The sequence below is a fragment of the Jaculus jaculus genome, chromosome 7, assembly GCF_020740685.1.
Source record: "Jaculus jaculus isolate mJacJac1 chromosome 7, mJacJac1.mat.Y.cur, whole genome shotgun sequence".
In the NCBI taxonomy this organism is placed as follows: Eukaryota; Metazoa; Chordata; class Mammalia; order Rodentia; family Dipodidae; genus Jaculus; species Jaculus jaculus.
In genome coordinates, this window is record NC_059108.1 from 34756982 (window position 1) to 34776270 (window position 19289).

The 19289-nt window shown below is 40.3% G+C and overlaps 1 protein-coding gene across 2 annotated transcripts; it reads left to right on the plus strand.

Moving 5' to 3' along the window:
- The first annotated feature begins 6 nt into the window (after positions 1 to 6).
- Positions 7 to 19289, plus strand: Tube1 (tubulin epsilon 1). Of its 2 annotated transcripts, XM_004660644.2 has the most exons (12): positions 7 to 87; positions 189 to 262; positions 829 to 881; positions 2970 to 3027; positions 7124 to 7239; positions 9059 to 9180; positions 14735 to 14922; positions 15044 to 15219; positions 16108 to 16248; positions 17412 to 17552; positions 17917 to 18091; positions 18535 to 19288. In XM_004660644.2, the coding sequence occupies exons 1-12, from the start codon at positions 63 to 65 to the stop codon at positions 18691 to 18693; spliced, it is 1428 nt and encodes a 475-aa protein (XP_004660701.1). In that variant the 5' UTR covers positions 7 to 62; the 3' UTR covers positions 18694 to 19288. The 2 variants fall into 2 exon arrangements, with proteins under 2 accessions (XP_004660701.1, XP_045011555.1); XM_045155620.1 differs by lacking the exon at positions 17412 to 17552 and having other exon boundaries at positions 18535 to 19289.

Below are 19289 nucleotides of genomic sequence, written 5' to 3' on the forward strand. Positions count from 1 at the left end.
CGTTGCACTCGAACGCTGGGGCGCGAACGGCGCTGGAGCGTTGCTCAGAGCGCACGGGCAGAATGACTCAGTCCGTGGTGGTCCAGGGTGAGCCGCCCCGGGGCGAGCGGGCGAGGCAGGCGCCGCGGAGCCCAGCCCTCGGGCGTCCGCGTTCACGTCCCTTCTCTCTTCCTCCCCTCGGGTCGCAGTGGGCCAGTGCGGAAACCAGATCGGCTGCTGCTTCTGGGACCTGGTGCTGAGGGAGCACGCCGCCGTCAACCAGGTACGGGCCCCGAGGTGGGGGAGTCCGTCGTCGGGAACCCCCAACATCTCTTGCATCTTGTCGAGGCTGTGAGAGCGGGCGGGCGGCCGGGCCCTCGGGTGTGCGGAGCAGCCAGGCGGTGCACGCCGTGGCACACGTAGCACGTCGCTTGATTTACCCACCTGTTCAGATGTGCACCTGGAATCCGGCCGAAACGCGCTGGTGCCCCTGCCTCTGCCACCGTCCCATCGCCTCCTGCTTCGCGAACTTAGTTCACAGACCTCGCTGCTGAAAAGCTCTTGGAAAAACCGACCCAGGCTTTTTGGTGACACTTGCTCGCCCTTCTTTCCTTCCTATTATTATTACTACTATTGGTTTTTCGAGGTAGTGTCTGGTCTAGCCCAGGCTGACCTGGAATTCACTATTTAGTCTCAGGCTGGCCTTGAACTCACGGCTATCGTCCTACCTCTGCCTCCCGAGTGCTGGACACTTTGTTTCTCTCATAGCTGTACAGTAGCCCTTTCAGTCCTGCAGAGTTACTGAAATGGCAAAAGGCAACTGCTATAAATATTTTTCTTTGTTTCTAGAAAGGAATTTATGATGAGGCCATAGGCAGCTTCTTCCGGAATGTGGACACCAGGTAAGATGGAAACACGCACACACAGCGCCTTTGGTGTCCGATTTGTTTTCTCTGTGAAAATATATTCTCATGTCATAATATCTTCTTAGTTTTCAGAACAACATAATAGGCTTCCTTTTCAAGCTTTGTTAACAACAACAACCAAAATAACCTTTAGTGTGACTTATCCTAACTTTAATCCTGAAGTGAATTTAATTTAGTATTGAAACCTGAAAATTTCTCACAAGTTATCTTGTTAGTGCATGTAGTAATGCCATTTTTTAAATTCATATTTACATTTTTTTGTTTGTTTTTCAAGGTAGGGTCTCTTTCAAGCCCACACTGACCTGGAATTCACTGTGTAGTGTCAGGGTAGCCTTGAACTCAATAGCCTTACCTCTGCCTCCCAAGTGCTGAGATTAAAGACATGTGCTACCGTGCCCAGCTTTTAATTCACATTTAGAATATATTTGTAATCAAGAATACATTTAGGTGTGGTAGCTGACACCTTTAATCCCATCACTTGGGAAACTGAGGTAAGAGAATCATCATGACTTCAAGGCCAGCCTGGGCTCCTGACTGAATTCCAGATCAGCCTGGGCTAGTGAGACCTTGACTTTAAAAAAAAAAAAAAAAAAAAAACGCTTAGAAATGCTTAAAAGGAGAGAAGCATGTGTGCAAACAGCTTACAAAAAGATTATTTTATTCAATAAGTAATGTGATTAATACTTTTATGATAATCGTAATATATAACAAAGTAATAAAAATAGTTAATACAAGTAGTAATTGTTTAAGTAATTTATCAATAAAGATTTTATAACAATGTTTTTATCTGGCTGGGCATGGTGCTGCACGCCTTTAATCCCAGCACTCGTAAAGGCAGAAGTAGGAGGATTGCTGTGAGTTCAAGGCCAATCTAAGACTACATAGTGAATTCCAGGTCAGCCTGGGCTAGGGCAGTACCCTACCTTGAAAAAAAAATTACCTAAAAGTAATTTGACATTCAGGGTATGTCCAGTCATATGTTAAATCATTAAGTTTACACATTTCCAAAATGCTTCATAAAACTTAACTGGTGGGGTTATGTTGAATTGTCATCTACTCTGCGTCACATGCTGTTAACCTGAGAGCATCCTTCTTTGCCCAGTATCGACTTGAGGCAGAGGAAAAGATGAGGAGAACACATCTTTGTGTATACTTCTTTCTTTATCAAATTGTACCTTATTAACAGCTGTATAGATATATACCCAGATCAGGGTTTAGCAAACCATTTCCATGGAAAACCAGATAGTAAATACTTTTGAGTTTTTCAAACTTCAAGGTCTGTGTCACAGCCTGCCCTTCTGGCATGAATGCATTCATGGATAGTAATACATGAACAAGAATGGATGGATGGATAAAGTTGTATTTAGGAAAATAGGCAGCTAATAGGATTTGTTCTGAGGACTGTCGTTCACCAATTACAGGCCTATGGCATCTGTGTCCAATGGTGCTCCCTTCACTAGTCTATCTTATGAGCTGTGTTGACCTGTGTACTATTGAGTATGTGAGTTGGTTTAGTATGTAAGTTGATGTGATTGGCTAGAGTAGGCAACCTATCACTATGGCTTAAATAAGGAAGGATTTCATTTCTCTCATGTTCTGTGGAAGTGAGATGCCCTCCGTTTGGAGAAATACCTCAGATATATTAGTGGTTATCTCTGTCCTCGGTGTGTTGGGGTTTTTTTTGTTTTGTTTTTCTCTCCGTGATTACTACTTGATGGCAAGAAAATGGCAGTCTGTGCTCTAGGATTCAGAGCTATCATGTTTGGGCAGGACAAAGGGGGTGGTTCTGCCTTGGGTGGTTCTTGTGAGGAAAGCGTCCTGGAATACTTCCTTTATCATATTGTCTACAACAATTCACATGAGAACTAACTACAAGAAGGAAAAGGAAAGAACCTCACCTTTTCAGAGTCAGGAGAGACAGTAAGGGAGAAAGAGGTTAGACGTTGACTACAATGTCATTATGTCAACCTCACCTGGCCTATAGCCAGCCTTACTGTGTGAAGGGGAGCTAACAGTACCAGACCCAGAAGATCACATGAACTTCCTCAATTTTTTTTCTTTCAGGGTGGTTGGTGATAGTGGCAATATTTCCAGGGGGAAAATAGGATCCTTAAAAGCACGGGTAAGATATGTACCCTTGGGTTGTTCTTATACTGCAGGTGTTTCTAAAGGAATTAGCCTTTTGTAACCTGAAAACACAATTTTGAGTTCTTAAATAAATTCTAACCTATATGCCTTTTATAAAGAAAACTAATAACACATTGGCATCCATTTTCATACAGATTTTTTCAGTGCTTCAGGAGAAATAGAATCCATGATAAATAATAACAAAAGGAGTCTTCTTCACATTTAAGATTCTTAACACTTTTTAACACTGAAATATGTAACCCAAATTAATTTTTATATAAAAATAGCAAAATTGGGCTGGGGAGATGGCTCAGCAGTTAAAGGCACTTGCTTACAAGGCCTGATGGCCCAGTTTTGGTTCCCCAGTGCCCAGGCAGGGCTAATGCATAGGGTGGTGCTTACGTCTGGAGTTCATTTGTAGCAGCAGGAGGTCCCGGTACACCCATGCTGACTCTCTTCTGTCTGTGTCTCCCCCCCCCCCATAAATATTTTAAAAAAAATAATGAGAGATTTATATGCATGAAGATTACTACCAAAACACAGTTCCTATCTAGGCAGATTATAGTGTATGTATACCACCACCTGGAATTTCCTCTGGATGGAAATGTTAGGTCAGCCATACTTACAGTCTTCATCTTATTCCAGCCTTTCTCTTCTGTGATTATTTCTCTAAAACAAGCTTTTTCTATGATTGTTAGTTAGTATTCTTTGAGTATGACAGAAAGAAAGGCAGTTTGAGTGCTGTGTAAGGAACTGAGGTGAGACCTAGCTCAGCAGCTGAAGGGCTAGAGAGCGAGAGTACTGTGGCACGCACGTTGGGCTGCCTCTGTTGGTGGTCTCTCAAGTCCCTGGAAACAAACTGAGCTTGCAGGTCAGGACCATTGAGTGATACTTAGTGAACAGTGGAGGGACCCAAGCACAAAGTTGTCTCATGAAGAGTATGGGCTTGCCAGTGATCCCAGCTACTTAACAGCAAAAACTCCTAAGGAGAAAAGAAGAATGCTTTCTCACCCAAGTCAGTGGCCACAAAAGCATGTTGATTTATTATTTCCTAAAGTGTTTTATCTACCTCCCATGCTGACAGAGAGCTGACATTCCTAACTTTGGAGAGAAAGAAATTGGACATTTGCCAGACAACTTTTAATTGTGTTCAGTATCTTGGGTTTATAGCCACATGCCCAGTTTTAGAAATTCTTTATTAGGAAAAAGCCAAAGGTTACCATGTGGCTATGGGAAGGAATATAAACTTGTTCTGGAACAACATTGGCTCTAGACTTAGCATGCTTAAGTGAGGAACCCAAAATGTAGTGAATTTTCAAAGGAAAATTGACAGAAAGGAATGAAAGAGTGGTCTGTTGTGTTAAGGGTTGAAAGCTCATTTGCTTGGGCTGATTTTGTCAAATACCAAGAGTTGGGACCCAGATCTAGGTGTAGATTCTGACACTACTTCCCTGGGCAGATGAAAATGCCATTGCAGGTCTGATTTCCATATCTTTAAATTTCCACATACTTTCCCAAGTCTATTTTAGAAAAGGGTGAGTATAAGGTAATTTTTTCGTTTACAGTCTTAGACAGTTGGTAATCCTACACTCTGTCCATTCATTGAGGTCCTTCTTGTGCTTGGTTAAATGTTAACATGGGCATTCTGTGAGATTCTGAATCAAAGATTCTTAAACAGTCGGTTGTGGTGGCACACGCCTTTAATTCCAGCACTCAGAAGGCAGAGATAGGAGGATTGCTGTGAGTTCAAGGCCACCCTGAGACTACATAGTGAATTCCAGGTCAGCCTGGGCCAGGGGGAAACACTACTTCGGAAAAAAAAAGATTCATAAACAGTTCAATTTTCTTTTCATTTGTTTTCCTCTTGTTCACATTTTTGGTGATGCTGAGAACTGAGCCCAGGGCCTCACACGTACTAAGCATGCACTCCACTGCTGAGCCTCAGCCTCCAGGCTTCACTGTAGAATACACGGGAAGGAAAGTAAACAGAGATGAAAGAGGGACATATGCTTCTGCCAGGCATCCCTGCTGACCGCCTGCTGTGTCTGTTCTTTTTCTTTATGTACTTAATTTTGTGTTTGATTTTCTTAGTAGTGTAGATGATCTCATATGTCAATAAAGTCTGGGGTGATGAATTAGTTTGCATATTGGGAAGAAGAGAATTATCATGGACATCTGTCTACTACCTCTGCTTTGCGCATTGTAAGTTTACTCATTTAAACTGGACATTTGGGGAGCTTTCTTCCATTTTTTGCTCCTAATGAATATATGAATTCGTATATCCTACATTTATTAAGAACCTTTTGTGGTTAAAACTACTGTCTAGATTTCTAAGACCCTGTAAGAATTTCAATTGAAGAAATGATTTGGGTTTTTCCTCACTTGTTTTTTTGGAGTAGGATTGAAGAATTTAGACCTCACCTTTTAAGTTGGATATGACTTTACTGACCAGGATGGAATTGCTTGCTTTTTTTTTTTTTCCTTTTCCATATGTACATTTTATTAAATTTAGAGTTTTACTTTTTTTAAATGTTATTTTATTTTCCAGATTGGAACTATAGCAGCTTATTTTTTACTGCTATTTTCTTTAATTTTTTTCTGAATTTGTATTAACATTTTCCATGATTATAAAAAATATCCCATGGTAATACTCTCTCTCCCCCCACCCCAGTTTCCCCTTTGAAATTCCATTCTCCATCATATCCCCTCCCCATCTCAATCAGTCTTTGTTTTATTTTGATGTTGTGATCTTTTCCTCCTCTTATGATGGTCATGTGTAGGCAATGTCAGGCATTGTGAGTTCATGGATATCCAGGCCATTTTATGTCTGGAGGGAGCATGCTGTAAGGAGTTCTACCCTTCCTTTGGCTCTTACATTCTTTTGTCCACTTCTTTTGGAATGGACCCTGAGCCTTGGAAGCTTTGATAGAGATACTGTAGTGCTAAGAACTCCTGTCAATTCTCAGCAAACCTGCTTCACACTGCCCATGGCTGTTTCCAGAACACAAGACTGTTGGGAATTCAATGACCCTCTCTTTCCTGCATTTCTTATACTCTGTAACACCAAGTGGGGTACCAATTTGCTGATCCAGGGGGGAATAAAGCAGACTTTGAAGAACAGGACATTCCTTGTACACTCTGGCCCTTTCAAGAGTCTGAATTCTTTCTTTTGCCCCAGGGCAGGTCAGCTGACCCAATCAAAGGTTGTAATCTTATATAATTGCAGCTGAACAGGCAGAAGTTTTGTTCCAAAGATCTCATTTCTGTGCCATATCCCTCTGCTCACACCAGTCTATTTCTACATAAAGCAACCCTGCACAAGTTCTCAGGTCACAGACATAGCAGCAAGCCTCTCACACAAACTGCTTCTAGCCCAGTCCAGGCAAAGCTGTTTCTTACCCTCACATGCTAAACTTCATAGTCCATAGTTCTCACTACATTCAGGTCCTGCAGCTCTGACCAGAATAGTCCATCAAGCTGACAGCACTGCAAGGCATCTCTTAAGTCAAGATTTCAAGTCCTTCCACATTGCTCTTGAAAATCAATTCTAAAAGGCCATAGTCACACATCAGGTGTGTAGCAGTAACTGATAACCCTCTTCTGGTACCAACTATTGCAGTCAGGTTCACATTGCTGGTAGAAGTCACCTGACCAAGAGCAGCTTTTGGGGGAAAGGGGTTTATTTTGGCGTACCGTCTCAAGGGGGAGCTCCATGATGGCAGGGGAAAGGATGGCATGAGCAGAGAATAGACATCATCCCCTTGGCCAACATAAGATGGACAATAGCAATAGAAGAGTGTGCCAGGCACTGGCAAGCGGACACTGGCTATAATATCCATAAGTGTGCCCCCAACAATATACTGCCTCCAGGAAGCTTTAATTCCCAAATCTCTATCAGCTGGGAACCTAATATTCAGAACACCTAGGTTTATGGGAGACACCTGAATCAAACCACCACAATATCTCAACCTCTTTTGCAAGCAAAGGCCTTTAACCATTGAGCAGTATCCCATGCAGTAGAACTCATAAAATTCTTTTGACTTACAGAATAAATGCCCCTGACATAAAATAAACCTAATGTCTCTTTTCAGGCTGTTTTGATTGACATGGAAGAAGGAGTAGTGAATGAACTTCTCCAGGGACCATTGAGAGACTTATTTGATGGCAAACAGCTCATCACTGATAAGTCTGGGTCAGGAAATAATTGGTGAGAATGTACCAAGGATCAACATCACATGTCACCTGGAAGCACTGAGTGCTCTTAATAGTGATGGTCATATTGACAAATGAACTTAGACCTTGCTAACTCGTCTCTTCCTGTTAATTAATGATGTGTCTACTTTTACTCCTACTTCCTTCTAAGCTTATTTTTAGTATAAAAAATCATGAAAAACTGATAGGCTAAATTTTTTTACAAGTTGATTCTTTCTTAACTTTGGATACTAATGGGAGTTTTAAACATTTTTCATAAGTTATTCACTGATACTTGATTCTTCAAATTTTCCAGTGTGTTCAAATAACTGAATTGGTATAAAAATACAAGCACAGTCAGTGTCCTACAATCCAAGTCGAGCCAGAGGGTGTTTGTACTCTTAAATACGTAATAATTTCTTTAATGGGAGGAGACCACCCAAACAGTGATTGAAGAATTCACACTGAGACAGGGAAGATGATAAAGTGCTTGCTGCACAGGCATGAGAACCTGAGTTCAGATTCCCAGCATTCATGTAAAAGCCAGGTGCGGCATCCGTGCCTGTAACCCTAGCACTGGGGAGGCAGGACGGTCCCTGGAACTTGCTGGCCAGTTAGTCTAGGCAAATCAGTGAACTCTTGAGTTCAGTGAAGGACTCTGTCTCAAAAACTGGAGAGAGTTTAAGGAAAATGCCTCACAGTTACCTCTGGCCTCCACACGCGTGCACACAAACGAGTACATGCACTGCACATACACACAAATAAAAATGTGCACTGAACCTTTTTGCTGTTGCTTAAGAATTAAGTGTTCATCATTTTCAAATATCAAGTTTTGTGTTTTATTTTAGCATAAATTTGAGTCTTGTATACCATTTTGAAGAACTAATCACTTAAAACATGAGCCTGCCTGACCACCACCACCCTGGCTTTCCTCTAAATGTTCTGTAACTTACTAAGTACTTCTGAATGGCAGTGACCTGCATGTAATGGTGCTGTCATTTATTTTATTAGGCATTACAGTGAGGCTTTCCAACTCGAGCAGTCAAGAAGCCTTGAAACCTTGTGACAGTTTTCTACCATTTACCATTTCCTCTAATAATATGATATGACTATTTTTCCTATATGTTTGTAGTTTACCCTATTGGACTTTTTAATGTGTAAATTCACTGAACTTCAGAGTTTACTTAGAATGGACAGGAAAAAAAAAGTAGCAGTTGAATTCTTACAAAACTGTAATTTTATCTCTTTAAAATATTTTTATTTAGGGGCAGGAGAGATGGCTTAGTGGTTAAAGTGTTTGCCTGTAAAGCCGAAGGACCCTGGTTCAATTCCCCAGGACCCAAGAAAGTCAGATGCACAAGGTGGTGTATATGTCTGGAGTTTGTTTGCAGCTAGAGGCCTTGGCACATTCATTTTCTCTCTCTCTCTCAAATAATAAATAAATAATATTTTTAAAAATATTTTTATTTATTTTTCATACATATTCAGAGAGAGACAAATGGTGCACCAGGGCTTCTTGCCACTGTATACAACCACCAGGTGCATGTGCCATCTCTCCAGCCCTACAGTTGTATCTTAAGAGAAAATGTGAAAAGATGAAAGTACAGTTAATATCCATTGCTGTGTTATAAAGGTATTTGAGAAGTACAGATCTCTATGATAAATGGTCTAGTATCTGCAGGGTGTTACAGTTGAATATGTTGACATGAAGTAAGAATAATTTCACTTTGTACAATTAAAATACTTTTCAAATTTTTTTTGTTTTTACATTTAGAGCAGAAATAAAATCAAGAATAAATGTAAGGATTTGGTCAACTGTATGTTCTTATTTTCAGGGCCGTGGGTCACAAAGTTTTTGGAAGTCTTTACCGAGAACAGATTTTAGAGAAACTCAGGAAGTCAGCAGAGCACTGTGACTGCTTGCAGAGTTTCTTCATACTACACTCCATGGGAGGAGGTAACTGTTCACTCATGAGCCTGGAATATTGTTAACATTCCAGCAGATTGCTTGTAGATCTCTGCCTGATAAATAGAAAAACTGTTAAGTATGTGCATATTTCATTGTTTATACATTTTAGCTTTCTGTGTTAAAAATTGCTGAAGTATTGTTGTTACTATTGCCAGATTTCTTTTAGAAACCTTCATTCGTCTTACTGTTGAGGACAAAAGAACATGAATATCTGTAATTCATAAGATTCACTCAAGGTACCTACAAAGATATGCCACTGGCTTATTACCCTACTACCTCAGAGCCTACCTAGGCATAATTTTAAGAGACATCGTAGCCATAAAAGTATCTTCTGAAAATACCCTGTGCCATACATCTTTGGATTTATTAGTTCAGGTGTAGCAAGCAAGCTGGTTTACTCCACAGTTCAGTAAGAACTTCACCTAAAACTTTTAACATTCAGGAGGTTGGCCCAGGGGATGGAAAGATGTCTTAGCCATTAAGGTGTTTGCCTGGGAAGCCTAAGGACCCATGTGTAATTCTCTAGTACCCACATAAGCCAGATGCACAAAGTGACACATGTATCTGGAGTTAGTTTGCAGTGGCTAGAGGCCCTGGTGTGCACTTTTTTTTTTTTCTCTCTCCCTCCTCCCTCTTTCTGTCTCTCTCTTTCTCTCTCTAATTAAATGGAATTACAAAAAGAAGTTAGCCCAGCTGTAATTTTAAACTGCTTATTCTTTGGAAGCAGGTCTTCCCCACGTTCTGTACATACATATATAAAGTAGGTCAAAGCTGCCATTCCTGTTTAGGCTCCTTATAGAGCTATGGATTGGAAAGATCATGAAAATACTCCCATCATTTAGTTTGTGGGTCAAAAGTCTGAACTAGAAAGATCATGTAGTCCTCAAAAAATCAAATCGGAATTACCTTGTTTTTCCTTCCGGGAGAGCATCCATTTCTTCCTAGTTTTCATTAAAAATTAAGTTTTTGTTAAAAATTAGGGCTCAAATTTCAAAATGCAGATGATGTTTTTGAAGCACCTGAAATGGGCTACTTCATTTCTGTTCTCTGGCTGGGAGCTGAATCATTCACTGTTCCAAACCCACAGCGGGCAGAACCTTACTTTCGGTATCAGCTCTCTGAGAGTGGGACAGAAACAGTACACATGAGCTCAGGCCATGGATGGGAGAAATCTTGAGGATGGTAATAGCTCTGAGACTACCAAGCACTTTGCTGGGCTGGGCTATGGTACAGCTCTGCCTCTCCCAGACTGGAGTCACAGAGAAGGTAGTCACCTGAGAACCCACCCCTGGGGGCTGCCGGACTGTGTCACTGTCCCTGCTACTTCGGCTTCCCATTGCAGCTGCCCTCCCACTAGTCCTCATGGCACCTGTCCTTGGTGACCCTGCAGTGATGGGGAGACTCAGTCTTACTCTTAAAATTGAACCTTTAAAAGTCTTAACGAAACTGTTATTGGCTCTTTTATAGAATTTTAAGCAACTTTGAGGAACACTTACTGTCTTAGAATTTTCTTGATTCTTTATCCCAACAATAGTACGTGCTTTTCTAGCATGTGCTTGCTCACGCCTGCTTATCAGAATTGTGAATGCTCCTCCTAACCCACCTTTAAACCTTCCTCATCCACTGGAACAGCCTAAAAAAAAGGTGCTGGGCATGGTAGTGCACACCTTTAATCCCAGCACTCGGGAGGAAATCCATGAGTTCGAGGTCACCCTGAGAATACATAGATTCCAGGTCAGCCTGAGCTGGGGTGAGACTCTTACCTCAAAACAAAACAAAACAACAACAACTAAAAGCCTTTCCTTCAATTTCTTGATATCACATGTTATATGATAATGAATTGGACTGAACTAGAAGCATAATGTATATTGCTTGATGTTCCCAGATAAGCCTGAAACTTGGGGCTGAAAGATTTTTCACTTTTATTGACTGAAATGGAAACAATATAGCTTTCTATGTATTACCAAAGTATTAACAAGGTCTGAAATAAAAAAATAATAATAATCGTGCGTGTTGTACAAAGTGAGATTAAGGTTGTATGTAATTGATTTTTGAAGTTATCTTTTATTCTTTACCTTGCATTTTAAAATTAAAGATAAAATTGTTAAGTAGTTATGACTTTGGAAAGACCATCATAAACAGTGCTGAGGCAGGAGGAATCTCATAAGGTTGAGGCCAGCATGAGCTGCAGTGTGAACAATACAACTGGGCACAGTGGCTAATGCCAGCACTCCCAGCAGTCAAAAGGAAGGGGAAGAACTCGAATCCAGCCCAAGCTGCATACTGAGACTCTTTCTCAGAGAAAAACTGACCTGTAAATTTGAGTTTTCAAGAAAAACAATTTGATTTATGGCTTTTATTGTAGCTTTTAAAATCCCTGCATTACATAGAAGTTTAGGAAAACACATATGTAACTGATTAAAATAGAAAAATACTGGACTGGAGAGATGGCTTACCGGGTAAATTCTTGCCTGAAGCCTAAGGACCCCCATTCGAGGCTCGACTCCCCAGGACCTACATTAGCCAGATGCACAAAAGGGCGCACACATCTGGAGTTCGTTTACAGTGGCTGGAGGCCCTGACTTGCCTATTCTTTCTCTCTCTATCTGCCTCTTTCTCTCTGTGTCTGTTGCTCTCAAATAAATAAATAAATAAATGAACAAAAATCTAAAAATACTGAAGGTTTAAAGCAAATTCCCCTTACCTACTGTCCCTCTTCTTACAGGTAACAAGCTTGACTCAATGGTTTAAGTGATCATGCGTCCATTTGCTTATTAATGTTTGTCCCTCCATATACTCCTGTGAAATGTGTGCATATAAATGAGATCATGTGGGGCTGGAGAGATGGCTTAGTGGTTAAGTGCTTGCCTGTGAAGCCTAAGGGCCCCAGTTCAAGGCTTGATTCCCAGGACCCATGTTGGCCAAATGCACAAGGGGCGCACGCGTCTGGAATTCGTTAGCAGTGGCTGGAAGCCCTGCCACGCCCATTCTCTCTCCCTCTCTCTCTCCCTCCCTCCCTCTCTGTTTCTCTCTCTCTCTCTCTCTCTCTCTCTCTCTGTCACACTCGAATAAATAAATAAAAATGAACAAAAATTTTTTAAAAATGAGATCATGCTGGGTCATTCCATAATTGTTTACTGTATGTGTTCTCAAAGAGCATCAACTGAATTGTATATATTAAATACAACTAGTGCTCAGTTATTACCACCTATATTCAATATATGAATATTTGCTCTTATGCCACTGTGGCCAGAGAGAGTATTTGTAGACAAAAAGATAGAACCAAATAATGAGCGTTTTTTCAGTGTTGGTTGAAATCATTAATGTACCTTTCTACAATATGGTACCAATTCATAAGATTAATAAAAATGTATGTTTCCATTTTCCTACACTGTCCTTAAAGAATAACCAAAAAAAACCAAAAAATTTGCCTCATTTTCTTTTTCTTTTTGGTTTTGTTCAAGGTGGGATGTCACTGTAGCCCAGGCTGATAGAATTCACTCTGTAGTCCCTGGTTGACCTCAAACTTACAATGATCTGCCTACCTCTGCCTCCCAAGTACTGGGATTAAAGGTATGTGCCACCATGCCTTGCCTCATTTAATATATTTTTTAAAAACTTTTTGTTCATTTTTATTTATTTATTTGAGTGTGACAGAGAGAGAGAGAAAGAGGCAGAGAGAGAGGGAGAGAGAATTGGGTGCACCAGGGCCTCCAGCCACTGCAAACAAACTCCAGACGCATGTGCCCCCTTGTGCATCTGGCTAATGTGGGTCCTGTGTAATCAAGCCTCGAACTGAGGTCCTTAGGCTTCACAGGCGAGCGCTTAACTGCTAAGCCATCTCTCCAGCCCTAAATATTTAATTGGATTTGGATCCAGGAACCTTTTTGAATAGTTTATTTATTTATTATTTATTTGAGAGAGAGGCAAACAGAAAAAGAGAGAATGGGCATGCCACAGCCTCCAGCCACTGCAAATGAACTCCAGACACATGTACCACCTTGTGCATCTGGCTTACATGGGGGTCCTGGAGAATCAATCCTGGGCCCTTTGGTTTTGTACACAAGCACCTTAACTGCTAAGCCATCTTTCCAGCCCCTCATTTAATATTTTTGACATTATATTCCAATAATAATCTACATTGATTAGACCATTTACTTAAAATTTTTGTACCAGAATTAAGTGTAGGCGTAAAGAAACTTTATACGACAGCACAGCACATGCGTATACACTCTAAAACAGGATTCAAATGCAGAATTTATCCATACAAATACATTGCAACTTTTTGCTATTTTGCTTAAGAAAACAGCATTATGGGGCTATAGAGATGGCTCAGTGATAAACAGCTCTTATGTGCAAGTATAAAGGCCTGAGGAGGGCTGGAGAGATGGCTTAGCGGTTAAGCGCTCGCCTGTGAAGCCTAAGGACGCCAGTTCGAGGCTCGGTTCCCCAGGTCCCACGTTAGCCAGATGCACAAGGGGGGGGGGCACGCGTCTGGAGTTCGTTTGCAGAGGCTGGAAGCCCTGGTGCGCCCTCTCTCTCTCTCCCTCTATCTGTCTTTCTCTCTGTGTCTGTCGCTCTCAAATAAATAAATTAATTTAAAAATTTTTTTTTAAAAGTCCTGAGGAGTTATATTCCCCAGTACCAATATAAACAGGTGTGGCCACACTTTCTGCTAGTCCCAATCTAATAAGGGAGCAGAGACCTGAGACTTGCCAGAGCTTGTGGGAGGTGAAATAAAAGGGGGAAAAAAAAAAACCCAAAACAGTAAAAGGCTCCAGTTTAAATAGAACCAGGCAAGAATAGTGAAAGGGCCAGACACCCAACATGCCACTCTGGACACCCACCACAGGCAAGCACATGGGCACACTAGTGTTGCCAGTCTAACAGTTTAATAGCATACTATGTTACAGGATTCCAAAATATTCTCTTTAAATTTTTCTGTATTAATATCAGTGTAACTTTATGCATCAGAAAGTAGTCTTGAATGAAATTAAAAAGAGCTTCTGCTTTTAAATAATGACATTTCATATTTGGAAATACAAGATGAAAATGCTTCAGTTTGAACAATTTAACTCAGTTTTTGCAGTTGCTTTTTGATATAATGGCTTTCTGGGTCATTACAATTGTATGCATGGGGCTGAAGATGTAGCTTAGTAGAGTATTTGCCTAGCATGCAAAAAGCCCTGAGTTCAGTCCCTGGCACTGCATAAAAATGGAGCTTGGTGGCACCTATAAAATAGCATGCAAGATGTGGAGTTAGGATCATAAATTCAAGGTCAGATTTTAATTTACCACTATCAAGTATAAACATTGCCTTCATCAAAAGGAATGGAATATAAAAAGCTGCCCCATAGTCATGATCAGAGCCTGAGATGAAATCCAGGACTTTAATACTAACAACCTTGATTGCCTCTTTTTCTTTACTTGAAATCAGGTGAGTGTGTCATCACAGGAGTAGGCTGAAAATTATGGCCATAAAGAACACATCCTGAGTATATTCTGAATCATGCTGTTTTCTGTTTGAAATGTCCATCCTCAGGAACGGGTTCTGGACTTGGCACCTTTCTTTTAAAGGTTCTTGAAGATGAATTCCCAGAAGTATTCAGATTTGTAACATCAGTGTATCCTGCCAGTGAGGATGATGTCATAACCTCCCCTTACAATAGCATATTGGCAATGAAGGAACTTGAGGAGCATGCAGACTGTGTTCTGCCCATTGATAATCAAGTAAGAAGTGACATTGCAACTTGGGGCTAAAGATTAAGTTTAAATTTCTTTTCTTACCTAGTTAAAACATCATTTAACTCCACGTTTCTTAATTTCTCTCTCACTACTTTCCTCTCCAAAGTCTTTATTTGACATCATTAGCAAAATTGATCTTGTAGTGAATTCTGGAAAGTCAGGCGCAGTGGTGAAGCCAGAGAGTCTGGTCACTTCAAATGATGGGGCTCTGAAAAGGCGACACAAGAAACCCTTTGATGCAGTGAACAACATTGTAGCAAATTTGCTGCTCAACCTCACAAGGTAATCCTCTCCAGGGACATGGGAAAGTCTACTGTGCTCTGATGGCCTTCTACGTTTTGATAGTCGCATTTCTTTACAGTGCCATGTCTTGAACCCAGGGTGTGCTAGACAAGCACTGTACATCTGAGCACATGCCCAATAACCTTTGTCAGCTATTCTAAGCTGTAGGAGCTGCTTTATTGTTATTTTGTCTTATGTTTTCATCTGTTGGAGTGAAAGACCAGAATTTTTATTCCTTTAAGCAGCATTTCTCCAAGTGCGAGGTATATCCATGAAATGTACTTGATAGACGTTGGTTAGACAAAATTAATCTTACCTATAGGGCGGACATCTTGGGCTCTTAAGCCAGCTGGTCCATACTTCGTTAGCTGATACAAAGATGTCCAGGTTATAGATCTATTATGCAGAGCCTTATAAGGTTCCTATAATAAGTAATCTATATGTGTTCAACTTAATGTAAAGTCTGCTAAAATAAGAATACACTGGGGCTGCAGAGATGGCTTAGTGATTAAGGTATTTGCCAGCAAAGCCAAAGGACCCTAGTTTGATTCCCCAGGACCCATGAAAGCCAGTTGCGCAAGGTGGCACATGGGTCTGGAGTTCATTTGCAACAGCTGGAGGCCCTGCCATACCCATTCTGTCTTGCGCGTGCTCAAATAAATAAAAATTAAAACAAATACATTTGTTACATCTGAGATAATGAGGAAATTAAAATCGCAAGACTCTTCATACATTGTTTTTGGGAATACCAAGTTTCAGTAGTATAGAAAAAAACTACTGTATTCTGCATTGAACAGTGTAACAAAAAGGAAAATACCTTCTAACTAAATTCGAAGTTACAGTTTTTATATTGAAATTGTTCTCATTGCTTGAATGTCTTTGTTTTAGCTCTGCAAGGTTTGAAGGGCCCCTTAACATGGATCTTAATGAAATCAGCATGAATTTAGTTCCTTTTCCTCGACTCCATTTTCTTGTGTCAAGCCTAACCCCCCTGTATACACTGGCAGATGTTAACATTCCTTCTCGGAGGTAAGACATAACCAAATTCTACTTGCTTGAGAACCTTATATGCCAACTTAAATGAAAGAAATTTACATTAACCCTGACTATTTCTGTTTTTCTTTGTTTTCAGTAATGTTTATTTAAAAGTAATCGTTTAACTGTTTGAGATTAATTTTAGCCACTAACGTTTTCACCTTTTGGCTAAACATTAAGTCTTGACAGGCTTGAGTCTGGACTCAAGTTCTTTGGCTACAGAACCATGGGAGGTGCCTTGTTTTTGTTTTCATTTGTTTGTTTGTTTAGTGTGTGTGTTTGTCTCAGGTGCTTGTTGGGTAGGTGAAGGAAGAGGGTGTTGTTGAGCTCTTAACTACTTTAGTGCCCTAAAGGGCTTTTGTATGGTAGCCACCTGCACTCCCAGTTGACAAGAAAAACAGGGCCTGTAAAACTCATAGGGGCAGGTCTGGAGAGATGGCTCTGGGGTTAAGGCGCTTGCCTGAGGAGCCTAATGACTTGGGTTTGATTCCCCAGTGCCCACGTAAAGCCAGATGCACAAAGTAGCACATGTATCTGGAGTTCTTTTATAGTGGCTAGAGGCCCTGGCATACCCCTCCCTCCCTTTCTCTCCTTCCTCCTTCCATCTTCCCCCCAATCTGCCTTCCTCTCTCTCAAATAAATAAAATATCTTTGAAAAAGAATAAACACTTTACTATGTGCACAGATTGTGAATTGGTAATAGTTTATAGTTTAATTGGAATTCAAATTTTTCATTTAAAGTTAATTCTTAATAAAAACATTACCCATTTCAACATAATGAAAAACATTTTGACTTAAGCCTCTGGAAAACTTGAATATTTGAAAGTCATTTAAATGTCTTACAATCCTACTTGGTATATTTTGGTAAAAATAACACTTGTGTCAACATTTTCAATATTAATCAGAACAATTTATAGTGCCTTCATTTATGCATTAAAATCTGTTCATGAAAAGTTTGTAGGGAACTTGGTAAATGTTAGATTAATTGTCACAGTGACCCTTTTTGCATTTAAGTCTTTGATGCATTTAGTTGGGTTTTCTGCTTCTGCTATAACGTAGACACAGCAAAGGCCACATATCAGTGCATGTTGTTACATTATCATTACACTTGGAAGAAAGGAGGAAGATTTTCTACAGTGGCTTTTTCTTTCTTCTAGATTGGATCAGATGTTTTCAGATGCCTTTAGTAAAGACCACCAGCTAATTCAAGCAGACCCCAAACATAGTCTCTACCTTGCCTGTGCCCTCATGGTTAGAGGAAATGTACAGATTTCAGATCTTCGCAGAAATATTGAAAGGTTTGGTTCTCCATTTCAGGGTAACTCGTAGGTACAGTTTGGGACAGTACAGCACTTAGTAGACAAAACATGCTTTCTTAAACTGCAATATGGTGTGATCTTGAGCATGCTACAAACACACTCCACTTTAAGTATTAGATATAATAATGGCTCCTTTCTTTATGAGTATTCAGTGATGTGTAAGATGTTTGTAGTACATTATTCTACTACCACTAATAGTCCAAAATAGAAAACATAGATTATAAACACAACAACTAGAATGACACCATTAAGAATCTCCTGCTTGAACTAATCCTGACAGTTAGAAAGTTAGAATGTGACATTTTAGTACCTCAATTCTTACCTTTGAGTTTTTGTATCTCAGATTAAAACCTACTCTGCAGTTTGTCTCCTGGAATCAAGATGGCTGGAAGACGAGCCTGTGTTCAGTTCCTCCTGTGGGCCACTCTCACTCATTATTAGCTTTAGCAAATAACACGTGTGTGAAACCTACTTTTATAGAGCTGAGAGAAAGGTTCATGAGACTCTACAAGAAAAAGGTAACTGCCCAGTCAGTAACTGCTTGTTTTTGCTACAATGTATTTCAGCATTGGAAATCAGGACTGAGGCTCTCTAACATTCTCATTGCACTGGATGAATTGAAAATGGACTTAGTCATGCTATTACTACTCTAAATGAGAAATTTCATGGATTTGTAGGGTTTAGGAAAAATTAATTTCACTCAAGTTCTCATTTCTGTTTTGTTGTTTGTTTTTGAGGTAGGATCTCACTCTAGCCCAGGCTTACTTGGAATTCACTCTGTGTTCTCAGGGTGGCCTTGAACTCATGGCAGTCCTCCTACCTCTGCCTCCCAAGTGCTGGGACTAACAGTGTGTGCCACCATGCCTGGTTCATTTCTATTTTAAAGTTGAATAATCTATAATGTTAATACAGAATATTTACTTTATAGGATAGTTAATATTCTGCAATGTTCTGTTCACAGGCTCACCTCCATCACTATGTGCAAGTGGAAGGGATGGAGGAAAGCTGCTTTGCAGAAGCGCTGTCATCACTGTCCGCACTCATACAGGACTACCACGAACTTGATGTCACAAGGAACATGCCTGGGCATGATGTGCCTAGGCTCAGCGTAGCTGTGTAAATAACAGACCAGACTTAACACCTATGACTTTTCCTGGCTCACCTTGTTCAGCATTGCTGTGAGTCAGAAAGCCCATTTGTTGTACAGAACGTCAGGAAGTATTTTGTATACAGCAGTGGTTTCTATGTGATAGAATTTGTTGGTGATACCAGTGTGTGAATTAGTGAAGGCATACTACCTTCACTTCAAATAGTCTGCCAAAACTAAGAGAACAGAGAGCCCAGCCTGGTGTTGAGTGCTATCTTCAAGGCAGAGGCGAGACTGAGGCAAGAGGGGTGTAGGTCCAAGGCCAGCGTTGACCATGTATGAAAGTGAAAATTATTCAGAGTTCTTCCATACTTTGCTTTGTGTATAGCTTTATGTTTAGGCCTTTATTTGACACTAATAATCATAGATAAGTAAACATTTTGTATGGATTATTTTATATTAATACCTAATATTTTTATATTCTGTTTAAGTGCTCCTGAAAAAGTAGATGCCTAGGAGTTGCATACAATATAAATAATTATACATACTGTCCATTAACTTTTTAGGGATTTTTTTTTAATTTTTTGGTTTATTTTTATTTATTTATTTGAGAGCGACAGACAGAGAAC